The following is a 14,062-nucleotide window of genomic DNA, read 5'->3' on the forward strand; positions in this document are numbered from 1 at the left end:
GTGTTTAAATATCACACACACACCCCCACCCCACTTACTGTGTGACTGCAGCTGCCTGGTCGGGTGAACTGGTGGTCGTTGTCCTTGGAAGACCTTCCCCTTCCTGTTCCTTCTCAATATCTGTCCCTTTGTCTGGGATGGAGAGCTCCCAAGGTGACGCATTGTCTGCTTCACTGAAAAGTACACAGTAAGAAACCAGACGGAGAAATTAAGGAAAAAAACAAGAGAACAAAGGAGAGAAAAAACAAGAACACAGGGAAGACATGGCACGACAGCGCAGAAAAGCAGAGGAGCTTTGAAATGTCTGATTAGAGCGTCAATAAATCTATCTAGCTAATCTATAAATCCAGAAATACCAACCCTGGGAAAATTTGAGTAACACAATAGCGCATCATCTCATAAAGTAACTGAAGATGTTTAGCAACTAGAGATTCACTGATTGCAATTTTCTTGGCCGTTTCCTATTTCAGATTTTTTTTCAAGTCTGACCTGCGGATTCCGATTTCTGATCTGCTGTACGTCAATGATGGATACGTCCCATGATCTGTGATAGTTACCACAATGGTGACATTGCTGATTTTGACACTGTTTATTATTGTTCATTATTCACGATGGAACAATAATAGAACATAAAACTGTCACTGACTTCGAATATAACAGAATATGGGACGGTCACCAAGTTTCAGGATAATTCAACCTGTAACTGCACACAATATATAACCAACATTGAAATGTCTAGTTCAAATTTGAAATGAAAGACTCTTTCTATCTGTCTATATTATATGGTACTTTGCAAATAAATTGCAATCATTACAAAAAAATAATCAAATCAAATAAATGTCTGACTCTTCTCACTGTTGTTCGCCGGAAGTCCTCCTTTTTCTTTTTGCCCCCACAGTGCGTTAAACCAACTGAATCGAATGGAACGACTCCTTTGACTGAGTGACTCATCAAGAACCGAGTCTCAAAAAAGAGTCAAACTTTTCATCACGAGTGGAGCTCCACTGTGACAGTGAAACAGCACAGACTGCACAGTGTTACAATATTCTCAGGCGATAGATCCATTATTTATCTACGCTTCTTAGTTTACACTGAAGTGCCTCCAAACAGCAGACATTTTCTTTCTTTCACTCTCTTTTTGGAGCGTCGACTATGTTACATGACGTTGGTATCGGCAGTACAGTACATGAGCACAGTATCGGGCGTGTCCATTTGACGGCACAGAATCTGAAAATATTCTGTGCCTACACTGATCGGCCGGTGAAAACCGACCAATTCTGGTCACTGGCCGATCGATCGGTGCATCTTATGCTTTATATTTCACTACGGTGACATTTTTGTAACACGGTGACAGTTGCCATTTTACCTCAGAGATGCAGCGTTACACCTCGGTGGATAATAAAGTACCGCTGCACTGCGTATCAGTGGATGTTGAGTGAGAGGAGAGGGAGGGCTTGCAGAACCACAGGTCGTAGCCTCTGGTCCAATCCGAGGAATGTCATTTAAATACCCAATCAATGTACCCTATTGTCTTGTATTGATTGATTTCCTGTCTTTAAATTACAATATGTGACCCAGCGCAGCAAAACCTGCTGTCTCGCTCATTTCTAAAATGGCCAGGAGCAGCCAAATAAGCAGAAAAAACCTTTCTTGAAGGAAAATTAGACTTTTCAAGATTCGTGTTGCTTTGTGTTTTTTTTTTTTTAAATCTCTCAATGGATTTTCAAAACAGAGTTTGTAGAATAGTAGAAAAATGTTAAACAGCGGAGTTAAATATTCCCGTTAGATTACATGGGTAAATGCAGTTCACTTTGCGAGACGCTGAACAGCACTGAACAACGCCGATCGATGAAGTCCTTTAAAGTGACCGTCCAGGTGAAGAGGATTCCTCCATATTCCACGTGATGTGAAGTCACAGTGTGAATCGAAATCATATCCTGGACCTTAATCTGACCAATGCGATGGATCCAAGTGAGTTTAAGCAGCGTGTACTGGACTTCCTTTTCCACGATGATAGTCAGTTCTCCGACAGCGACGCTGAGAACAACAGCGCTGCTGAATCTGATATTATCCCGGACATGGAGAACATTTCAAACAGCGGATTTCAAACTTAGTGTGAGGATGAAACTGAATATTTTCAAGAACCACCGGAGGAGACCGACGACACGCCCGTTGTTGTTAAACAGAAGAAGTTGATGACGTGATGAAGTCTGTTGAGGTTGGTGGAAGATTTTCAGATTTTAGATTTCCGAGACTCATATTATTGATGGACTTTACATTTTGTTGTCTTGTCCGTAATTTTAAACTCTAAAATAATTCCACTTTTATAAAACATGTATATCAACATGTGTTGATGACGCTGTTCAACATTCCCTCAAAAGACAAGAACAAAGCAGTGATTGCCCCATTCAGCATTATGTTAAGTAGCCATGTGGCTTTGTTTGTCCGCCAACCCCATTTGCATTCTGGAGCTGGCTGAATGAACCAAGTCTGGGGCAAACTTTGGAGGTGATTATCTCAGAAACACAGTTTGCCACACCCTTGTCATTAACAAGTCATAGCCTTAAAAATATTTGCTTGACTTGCACAAGTGACACCTTGTTTGGAAGCTCTGATTCTCCACTTTGAAATGATGTGGAAAAAATTGAAAGCCGCCAAACGACCCTAAAGTATGCAGTGGGTCGCGCGCGCGCGCGCACACACACACACACACACACACACACACACACACACACACACACACACACACACACACACACACACACACACACACACACACACACACACACACACACACACACACACACACACACACCATTTCGTACCTGCGTATTTTGATTAAGAATTACATAGTTGGTACACAACGTGTGCGCAGGTGGGCAGGTCTGAAACTCACTCAAAATCACTCACTGTGGGGAGATACAGTATAATGAAGAAAAAAAGCTTTTCATTTTGCGTCTGTACCTGGTGCAGCCCTCCGTTCCCTTGCCAGGATCCACAGGCGGGTTGGGGGTCTCGAGGTGGGTGGCTGCAGGGACAGCTGCGAGGGCGGCTGCGGGGGCGGGGGCAGCCGCGGCAGGGGCGGGGGCAGCCGCGGCGGGGGCGGGGGCAGCCGCGGCGGGGGCGGGGGCAGCCGCGGCGGCTGCAGGGGCGGGGGCGGCTGCGGGGGCCGGGGCGGCGGCCGAAACCTCCGTCGTGACGGAATCCGTTTTGTCTTCTTCCTCGTCTGTGTCCGAACCTCCGGAGGAGGAGCTGTCGGACGCCACCAGTGGAGCCTTCCTTGCCACACACACACTCCACACACACGCTGCAGAAGGGGAGGGAGGGAGGGCACGTGCACGTGCACACACACACACACACACACACACACACACACACACCATTAAATGCTTCATCCATCCACCCATGGTTCAGTGAATGCTTAATTGAATGCAAGGTAAAGAGGCGCCACTTACTAATGTTACTAGTGATCAGACACCAAGTACCATAGTATTAAGTTCCAGCAACTAGTGTTTTGCTTAAAGTTGCATCCAAAATTAAATTAAAGTTAAATTAAATGTAACTGTCATTGTAGTCACATGAGCATTTGTAATGGAAAGGAACCACTCTGGCCTGGGATAAGGAGCACACCGCCAACTTACGGTTCTGGTTTGTTTTGTCTCTGTCTCTGTCTGAGCTCCTGACCTCTGAATCCACAGGAGAGCTGCACCTGGGACCTGTTTCTGAGCTGAGGGACACACGTTGAAACAATTTGAACACCTACGGAAGTGTCTGCAAATTGCCAAATGTTTGTTTCATTAAGAACATTAATAGACAATTGTTGTTGGAAGTTTGGCTCAATATACTGAAGATGCAGATTTAGGATGTAAAAAAATGAAAGCAAATAGAATCAAATGCTGACATTTAAAAATGTCACCCGGTGACCACTCCCAGACTCACCAGCAGAAAGGCTGGAAGTCAGTGAACTTGGCCCATCCTTTCTCCTCCGTCTCCGTGGTTACCGGCTGGGAGGCAGGACTGTCCCAGGCTGCAAAGCCCACTCCTGCCGCGGGGGCTTTGGAGTTCACCTCCCCGAAGTCAGCGACCCAACCGGCACCTGATGATGGGATGGCACCAGACAAACCATTTACCTTGATATGAACCGACTTCGAAACTCCCACAACCCACTGAACCAAGGATAAACAATTCTATCATGCCCAACAAGACACGTGAATTAACTCTAGATCTCACCTTGTGTGCCCTCCATCGGGCACAGACTAGAGAAGGGATCTGGAGTCTCAGCTGGCTCCTCCTCTTTGGCTTCTTCCGCTTTTGTCGCTCCATCAAAGCTCTCTGTGCCCGAGCCTAACGCCTTCTCATCAGCCTTACCCACCACATCACACTGTGGTGATCGTGAGCCACCAAACCTGGACAGACAAAAAGACAAGCACTTGAGACGAGCAGCGCCAGGCTCAAATATTGGAACGTAACAGCCATTCCATCTAAACAGAAGTACTATTTTGTGTCTGCGCACTCACCTGTTTCTAGACTTGGTTTGTGTTGCATAGTTGATCTCCTTCTCTTCCCAGATGTCCTCTTCATCGTCATCAAACGGCTTAATCTTTTCTTTCGAACAGGCCTCAAACACCGCTGTGTTGGCCTAAGCGGGCCAGAAAGAATACTGAGATGCCGCCAGTGTACGCCACCCATCAGTTTTCACAACATCACAGCGAAGGAAAGGATGTTTTTAAGTTAACTCACGCTGTCCTGTCCTGTATCAATGTTGATGTTGATGTCTGCAATCCGGTCAAAGGTCGCACTGCAACGACAGACACTTCCTTTTAGCGCGGAGGCACGACACAACACTGACTCAGAAACGAGCCTCATGATATAACTTACCTGATGCTGTCATCGTGTTCGGTAAACTCCTCGTCGTTGAAGCCAAACTGATCCACAAAGTTTGCGGTCATCTGTTGGATCTGGTAGTCTGAGAAAGCCTAAATAAATAATAAATAATAATAAATAAATATAAACAGGGAGCATGTTATATGAAACTCTAGTTTTCAAAGCCGGCAGAAGAATAGAGTTGCGTCTATTGGTTAACATTGTATAAGAGCCATGATTAGATTCGATTTTAGATTAGATTCAACTAAAGTGATGACACTATACTCCTTTCCTGCAGGTGTCACTGAAAAGAGGTACAACAACATCATGATCAGGAAGTGCTCAGCAGTGCAAAGTTGAGTTAGTTAAGCGTTTCAACACTAGTTAATTGTGTGACTTGGGGTTCAATTAGTCTTTGAGGATGCGTACCTGTTGCAGAGTCAGCTCTTTCGGAAAGGGGCTCTCCATATCATCCTCAGAGGAGTGGCGCAGGTTTCGGGTACCGACCTGGAATCGTTTTTAGATTTTCTCGGCGTGATTAAATGCAAACAGTGTTTCAGGTAGAACTGAACGTGTGTGAACGTATTTACCAAGTCTGTGGTGTTTTTCCTGTTGGTCTCTGTGAGAGTCTGGTCCACAAAGGTTTCCCAGCGCCCCCTGCAGTCCTCTGGCAGCTCTGCAACAACAATGTCCACAAGAGGGACGTCATTATTTATCACTTCAGTCTGTGAGAAATGACACCGTCGACTCCATGATGCAAAAATACACACCAGTGATGAGCCTGCTGATTTGAGCGTGAACGGGGCCTTTCTCCACGTTGTGTACCACAGTGTTGGCGATTCTGGTCAGGTGTCCCATGTAGCCTCTCCTCATTCCGCCCGCTGCCCTGAGACAAGAATGACGTCACTCAAATGAGACGCTTCCGCAGGACACTTTGGGTTGAAAGACATGAAGCTGCTTACTGTATCTTGTCGTTCTCTTCCCAGGCGTCAAGAATTCTCTGGACAAGTCGGCAGTGCTGAAACAACTGTGTGAGCGGAAACTTTTATGAGACGAGAGAGATTTGGGTTTTAAAAAGGAGACGGAGACAAAGACACACACACACACACACACACACACACACACACACATACTTGGTTCTATGATTACTTGTCTCATCCATGGTGATTCTCCCTGATGAGTTGTTTATAGACCCAAACATGGCAAAATAGTTCTAATACACGGAAGACACACCGTGGAGCCACACACACACACACACACACACACACACACACACACACACACACACACACACACACACACACACACACACACACACACACACACACACACACACACACACACACACACACACACACACACACACACTCTTAAGAGACACCTACATGAGCTACCATTGTGTTGTGAGCGGAGTCGTCAGGGTTCTGGGAAGAAGACGCTGGAGTTTGGGGCTCCGGTGAACTTGTCTCTTTGGGGGTGTTCTCCTGGTCAAGAATAGCGGTTTCTTGGGATCCCAGGTCGGACTGAAGTCTCATCTCATGGGCACAAGGCCTGAGGATGGCAGCAACACAGAGCTCCACTTGTAGGTGGAGGAAGTTATTCCAGGTGTACTTGAAGAACAAGTCCTGGTTAAACAGGAAGCATTTCTGTCAAGCACGACAGTAAAAGTCCTCATGCTTTTTTATTAGTTAGTTACTGTGACAGTCTGGCAGAAGTAGCTGGTCTCACCAGCAACAGGTCCATGGTGTTAAGTTGGCAAAGCTCCTGCGCTATAACAGCGTGGCTGGCAGAGCTCGTGTAGAGCAGAGACGCCACCAGCCTCGCCACGTGAAGGCGAGTGTTACCCAGCGGCTCCTCCAGCACACCCAGCGTGGTCAGCATGGGACAGCGCTGCACACAGGACACATTTGCACAAAAAGCATTCATATGTGAATAAATGAATAAGGCAGACAAATCTAAAACAAATCTATCGGCGTGCACATTAGATTTGATTCTTATTGTACCTTGGGTGGCTCCTGCAGCAGCTGATGGAAGTGTTTGAGCTTGGGTTGGATGGCCAGCAGAATGCTGCTGTTAACATTGTAACTTCTCTCAAATCCTTGAGCATCCATGATGCCATCCACCCTGCCAACCAAATACAATATTAGAAAATAAAGTGCAGCCTTGAACGTTTAGTGGTACAATGGCTTGTCACACCAGCAGCACCCTCACCATCATTGGACCAGTGGCATGGGTATTCTACCTCTGGTGACACATTTGTACTAGCCTCGCAAGAGCCAGACAGTGGACATATAACGTGAGGTGTGGGGTTGGTCTTTAGTGGTTACTTTCAGTCCGTCCAGCCGTGTGACTGACCAATCAGAGCCTGCCGTTGTTCTGGGAGGCTTGTTAGTTGATGACGCAGTACAGAGCACGCCGCATTTCAGACAACATTGGCGGCTCCCATAGAAAATCGTGCCAATGCAGCCGTAGCGTCAGTTTTAGCAGAAAGAGATGTTATAATGGCACAGACAAAAGTGTGCACTGTTGGATTTTATCACAGGAAAAGACGTTTTTACTGTTCTTCCGACTGGATTGGGAAAAGTTTAGATTTATCAGCTTGCCCCATTGGTGATGAAGAAGATGTTACCGAACAAGAATCCTATTTTCAGCCACACACACACACACACACACACACACACACACACACACACACACACACACACACACACACACACACACACACACACACACACACACACACACACACACACACACACGATATACCAAGATCATCTCTAATGTAGATTGTGTTCATGCGGGGGCTGTGATAGCGCCAGGCGTTTCTTTAATCTAAACTGGCTGAAGGTGTTGTCTGTCAAGGCATGGATTCAAATCAGATGTTTGCTGCGAAAGGTGTGCTGTGATAGGGACAGTAAAGACAACGCAAGACTGGTGGAGCAGGCTACATTTGTGCCTCACTGGGTCAAAACAATACCAATTTGGTGTTTGAATTAAATAAACCATTAATTAATTATATAAAAGCTTGTTCATATACAGGTAAATTTAGTCTTATAGAAATTACTCAATTACCGTTTTATGGTGCAAGGGTGTTACTTGATAGGGGATGGAGTATTTACTTTTTAACACATATGAAATATTTGTTACAACAAAACAAATCTTTGATTGATTATTGATTACAATCGGAACAAATCACTAATTCTGTAAGTACTTTGATGTCTGGCCGTGAATGGATGTTGCATGTTTCCAAAATGTTGAAGCCCCGTCTCCCTTAATTACTGTAGAAACAAACGAAATAACATTGACTTCCAGATGCTGGGGATAGTGTGTGTCAGCATTATACGTGGCCCAAAAACACCTTTCAAACATTTTCCTAGTATTATGAGTAAACAAACACTGTTCTATTCAGCTTTAGAAGTCTTTTACAAACCGTAAATAGTGAGCCACCACTTTAGCAGATACTCACACGGGCCTCCGGATCTCCAGCAGGGTCAGAAGAACTTGAATTCCATTGACGATGCAGCTCTCAGTGCTTTCGCCTGAAAACATGTTCTGCAGCAGCTGCCCCACGCACTCCTGCCTGAGGACAGTGAGAAGCAACACAGTGCATAGGACCGACTGGTCCTCTCTGTGTGGGTGCGTGTTTCTCAGCATGTGAGTGCACGTCTCTTACGACTCTAGCGTGATGAGCAGAGGGTCAGACTCTGAGTTCTCTTGCAGCTGATTGGCCTGATCTCTGCTCAAACGAATGATGTCGCACAGGGTCTGAGACGCGTTGGACTGCCGCTGAAAAACAGGCGCAGCTATTTCATATTGGATAGTCTATTTAAGAGCATGTGCATTTGTGTTACATGCATGCCTTAATCTTACCTCCTCATCTCTCTCAGGGTGGATCACCTCTATTAGTCGCTGGGCAAGCTTCTCTTCGTTCAACCACTGTAGAAATGAGAACCATTTTTAAGCAAAACATATTGAAGTACAAAGATTCACTGTAAATGAACTGCGAGTGTGTGTGTGTGTGTGTGTGTGTGTGTCGTACATTGAGCGTCTCCTGTCTGAGAGCGGCTGGCTCCACACAACTAATAAGGCGCAGCAGCAGATCCATCATCGCCGATGTGTCAATGTGCTTCAGAACGAGGGACAGGAAGCCCTCCTTCCCACGCAGGAAACGAATCACCTGGCCCAATCAGAAGGGAGTCAAATCTCTATCATATAAACTGCATTATCAAAACAGCATGCTCTGAGCAAGTCGATGTGATGAACTATATGAGCAATACATTCAAACGTCCTTCGTCAGGTAGCGATAACTAAAACAATAACAAACCTAACATCTTAAAAGGAAAAGTCTCGTGAATAATCAGATTTATTTGACTCTTAAATTAAATTTGGGTGGACTCGGGTCTACGGATATATTTTTTGCATGATCCTTGCATCTGAAGGTAACTTGTGAGGGAGCTAAGAAAACTTGACATGCATGTTGGTTGAAAGAGATGCAGAGAACCCATCTTTCTGTGCTAGTGCATGTGCTTAGACAAGTGTTTCAAGTGCTACCTGTTCAGTCTTGCGTGTGATAAGGTTCCCGATAGTCTTGCTAAAGAACGATGCAAGCAGTGGATTGAGTGGCGACGGCTGCTCCAGGAAAGCGTACAAGGTTTCCAGCAAAGGCTCCTCATTACCCAGCTTGTCATTGATTACTCCCACGTCGCTCGTCAAAAGCTCACACGCTATGTTTGGATATCTGCAACAAATGAACACATAAGTCAGTCAATCACAGGCTAAAACCATTTTCCTCTCTGCTTGAAGCTATCGTGACATTTTTTCAGACTGATCTTCCTTTAAATGTTTCTTAGGCTCTTTTCTAAGGAACAAAAGTAAGGAGAATTTAAGACAAACATTTCTGCATGATGGGAAAACTGGATTAGGAGCTATTAGTTCTTCGTAGAACAGGCACATAAACATATTTTCTTTGAAAGCAATATGCATTATGTTTGATAACTCCGATGTTGCCAGCCTATTTCTTTGCCCACACCAAGATTCTGGGCCTCCCAAGCTCCAAACTGAACCTTAACACCCTGTTAATGTGCTAAACCTTAACACCCTGTCCCCTTGACATGGAAGCAAAGTTTATTTCATATAAATTCAAGCGGCATGTTTTTGGTATACCCTTCAGCTATCGGCACACACATAATATTACAAAATGTAGCTTTAAAATGAATTCTAAATTTTTATAGACAGTGGCACCTACTTAAAGCGGTTTGTCTCCTCCACAGCAGCAGGGGGCACTGTGGTGATGAGACGGAGAAGCTCCTGCATGCAGTGGTCCTGAGACAAAAACAGCAGGAGCCTACAAAAGTGATGCACAGAAGGCCAGATTTATATGAGAACTGCACAGGAGTAATGCATTAGTAATGGATGAGGTAAAGTTACTGTTATGAGCCAGAGCTAAATTGACCTCCTGTTCTGGGCCTTGCACTCCTGCAGCACGTCCTCCTCATCCATGAGCTCAGAGAGGGTGACATCTTCCTTATCCAGCAAGGCCTCCAGGTGGGACGACGTGTGCAGGTCAAACCTCCAAAACATGACTGATGTTATAGGTGCATGCAGTCCTCTTGTACCCTAAAGAAGCTGAGGCGTAGATATCTTTAAGATGACTGTGTTTTGACAGGTCTTTTCACAATAGTAAGCAGTTGATTCCTGTTTGTTGGGGCGTGTACTGCAGTATTTTCATAAGCATGCGCAAATGATGGGTTAATCAAAACAATGCTGAACTCCAGGGTGACAATATGTATGCTCTTACATCTGGATAAGAAGTAAAATCCTCAGATCTTGCTGTCAGACATTTGGCTTACTGATAGCACGTGGCCCCACACTCACTCAAACACTACACACTAAGTCAGGCCAGTGCAAACTCTTTCATACTCCTGAGCCACCACTGCCTTGTGCCTGGGAGAGAGAAAGAGAATAAGGTGAATATAAACTAGGGGTCCAAGAAAATATCAATGCCCTTGAGAATTGAGATTCTTTGATTTCAAATACTGTATTGAATCTCAAGAGACATTGACAGCTAATTCTTGATTTGATGATTAACAGGTTGTATGACGGCGTTGTATGAGTATTTTAATGCAGTATTGTAATACATTAACATTTCAATGCAGTATTGTATACTATGGAAGGAATTCTGTGTCACAATATAACACATAAAACTACATAAAACTACATAAATACAAATGCAATAACATGAATACCGCAATCCACAAATCTGGTAAACATAAACACAGCTCTCCATCCACAAATAATGTATTACTTGTGTTGCGTAAACAATTTAGCAAATATGTGTAGCATCATTCATATGCGATTAATATATTTACTCATTTATTCATGTTTTTAATCACTTACAACTTCTCTTCCTCTGTTTTTTAACAGCAGCTTACATCAAATTGTAATGTTACATTTACTGCCCTCTTCTGTTACTTCATGCTGTGTGTGTGCATGAGTGTGTGTGTGTGAGTGTGTGTGTGTGTGTGTGTGTGTGTGTGCTGTGTGTGTGCTGTGTGTCCCTGTGTCTTGAACACTTGCAACTTCGCGCCTTAACATGTATTGAAATAGTTGACTCACGTGTGGAACAGTTCTTTTTGGTATTCCTGTTTTGTGACACACATCAAGCTGGAGGGGAAAGGGGGTGGGGTGGATGCTTGGAGCGGATCCTGGAGCGGAGTGGACTCTCACTATTCCGGACAAAGTAATAAACTCATGTACAAACGGTAACGTTGGGAAACAAGCTTCAATCACAGCGAGGATAATCAAAAGCATAATCTCCATAATGACGTAAAAACTTGACAAAGGCACCTTGTTAAAGTTTTAGGGTCCCGCCATGTTGGTGACTGTAACCTGCCGCAAACTTGTTACACCCCAACATCCGACACAGTGGGAGTCCACTCCACTCCAGGACCCACTACAGGCATCTACTCCAACCCCCCTCCTTCCCTTCCCTAATGAGATGCGTGTGTCACAAAACACAAAAACATGGTAAAATGATACACGTATTTGCTAAATGCTTTACGCAACATAAGTATAATACATTATTTAAGAGTGGATTCAGACTTTTTTTTTTTTTAAACATAGATGTGTGGATTGTAAAATGTATTTAAGTTTTTACATTTGTACACATTGTTGTTTTATTGTCCTTTAATGTCTATAATTTTTTTTTTTTTTTAATATTCTACATCTGAACTAGGGATGAACAGATACCAAGGCCAGTATTGACACTGTGCTGAGAACGCTCTAACAACTGATATACTTGTTCATAGTATTTAGTTGCTGTTTCAAATGTTATCTTTATGTTTTAGACGGTTTCATGTTTTATCTAATTTTGTTGAAACAAAGCATTGAATAATTTAATTGCTGAAAATAATTAGCACACAGGGCTTTGAAAATCAGTGATCTACTGTATCTGCACTATAATTTTATTGAAAGTTTAGTACTCGTTTCAGTACTCAGTATTGACAAGAATTCAAGATTTTGTACTTGTACTTGGTCAGGCAAAAATGGTATCTTTGCAACAGTAATCCAAAACTGACAGTAGAATTTCAATATACAGTATAGTTGTATATACATATATACTGAATTGTTACCCTTGCATCACAATATGCATTGCATTGCCAGATTCTTGCCAATACATGACCTAATAGAAACAAAAAATGACTAAACTGGTTGGCTAGATCTTTCTGCAATATTTTTATTTTAGAATGAAGATAAATAGAACTGTCAGTCAAAACACTATCAACCTGCTGTTTTGCCCAGAAAGGTTTGTCTCTAGCGCTGTGCTTCTGTAAAATCTTGCGAAATTTCCTCGATTGCATCCATTGTATGTATGTACGCACAAGCACAGAACGCCTGGTAAAATTACCGACCGTTAAAAGTTAATAAATAATAAAGTTTCCCCGTACAACGCAAGTGGACGAGCCCCGTTCCGTGATATTTATTGAAAATGAGAAAAGAGAAAACGGTCTGCGTTGGTCATGGAGCTCAACTGAATCCGGTGCTGCTGAACACCACGGCCACTGCGTGGAACGCACCCGAGCCGTGGATCATAACGACACCCCTCTGATGCAAACAGAGAAAAATAGCGTTAACGTCCCAAATACGGATTGGGGGCACGGGCAGTGAGCGGTGGCTGCAGTGACCTTGACCTCCACACCCTCCGTGTCAGCTTCTCCCAATGGAGGGGGAGGAGGAGGAGCATCTGGACTTGACTTGGCACTTCCACATCTATATCTCTGGCTCCATTTCAACATATTTTAATTGTTGTGTACATCATGGAAGCACGGTGCGGTAAAATGATGTGTAAACCATTTCACTGCAAAACCCTGTGTTGCTGTGCAAAACAAAGTAGTTCAAGTCATAAAGAAAATAACATATCAGTTGTATACATCAGTATATACAACACGCGAGTAATTAAATGTATACAAGCAAAAACATATATAAAAAAACACAACATGTATACATGATGCTGCTGGTCCTACATTTGCTCTATAATTTGTGGACAAGATGTTTCCTTGTCCACAAAAAGAAATGGAGCTTTTCTGTTCCTCGACAGTGACCTTACCCGCCCAGTGTGCACCACTTATGTCACACATTGATCTAATTTAGCGTGCGATTAAACAAACAGGTGTTTGTAAATCCTAGCCGAGAAATTAAAGTGTGGCCGCCATCCGCAGCACCAGGATTAGGCCTGAGCCGGAGCATCAGCTGCCACTAGTTCACAGCACACACACCACAACATCCTGAGTTACCGTTAGCTCAGCTACTCTACCCGCTAATGTAGTGTTGGGGGTCGGTGTCCCCCCGCCCCCGGTGCTAATAAAACCAAGACGCCGCTGATTTCTAATATGCCGCTTATTTCAATATTCCCAATTATTTATTTTAATATTCAACATACCCCGGCTCCCGCGTCCTGGTTCGGAGTCGGACCCACCTCAACGGACGGAGCTGCTAGCTAAGCTAGCTGCTGGTCGCGGGGTCTAACAGGCGCTGCTAGGCCACCTAACAGCAGACTGCGGCCGGGCATCGGTCGTCGTCCGCCAAGTTGATCAGACGAGCGCGACTCGTTCGTCGGAGAGCACCGCTACGACCCCCCGCCCCCCTCCACCACCACCGGCCCGCTGCAGCCGCCCGTTAATCGATAACGGATTCGTTTAGA

The 14,062-nt window shown here is 44.3% G+C and overlaps 1 protein-coding gene and 1 long non-coding RNA gene across 2 annotated transcripts in view; both read right to left on the minus strand.

Annotated features, from left to right (window-relative positions):
- Positions 1-3,099, minus strand: part of LOC307231413 — a 6,064-nt gene extending 2,965 nt beyond the window's left edge. The window contains exons 1-2 of the long non-coding RNA XR_013844202.1: positions 2,965-3,099; positions 39-173 (exon numbers count right to left, since the gene is read on the minus strand). This is a non-coding gene — a long non-coding RNA (uncharacterized lncRNA). The remainder of the gene's footprint in view (positions 1-38; positions 174-2,964) is intronic.
- The window catches only part of ppp6r2b (protein phosphatase 6, regulatory subunit 2b), a 26,034-nt gene extending 12,203 nt beyond the window's left edge, over positions 1-13,831 (minus strand). The window contains 23 exon segments of the mRNA XM_080002947.1: positions 3,114-3,307; positions 3,642-3,727; positions 3,940-4,096; positions 4,231-4,406; positions 4,518-4,639; positions 4,741-4,798; positions 4,879-4,976; positions 5,293-5,370; positions 5,454-5,630; positions 5,632-5,749; positions 5,826-5,890; positions 6,249-6,488; positions 6,592-6,753; positions 6,867-6,987; positions 8,330-8,443; positions 8,537-8,649; positions 8,734-8,799; positions 8,903-9,040; positions 9,415-9,601; positions 10,109-10,207; positions 10,316-10,488; positions 10,661-10,806; positions 13,802-13,831. Of these exon segments, the coding sequence (XP_079859073.1) occupies positions 3,114-3,307; positions 3,642-3,727; positions 3,940-4,096; positions 4,231-4,406; positions 4,518-4,639; positions 4,741-4,798; positions 4,879-4,976; positions 5,293-5,370; positions 5,454-5,630; positions 5,632-5,749; positions 5,826-5,890; positions 6,249-6,488; positions 6,592-6,753; positions 6,867-6,987; positions 8,330-8,443; positions 8,537-8,649; positions 8,734-8,799; positions 8,903-9,040; positions 9,415-9,601; positions 10,109-10,207; positions 10,316-10,443 (2,697 nt within the window). The 5' untranslated portion in view covers positions 10,444-10,488; positions 10,661-10,806; positions 13,802-13,831.
- Positions 13,832-14,062: the final 231 nt, after the last annotated feature.

This window comes from Zeus faber (assembly GCF_960531495.2).
Source record: "Zeus faber genome assembly, chromosome: 6".
Classification (NCBI taxonomy): domain Eukaryota; kingdom Metazoa; phylum Chordata; class Actinopteri; order Zeiformes; family Zeidae; genus Zeus; species Zeus faber.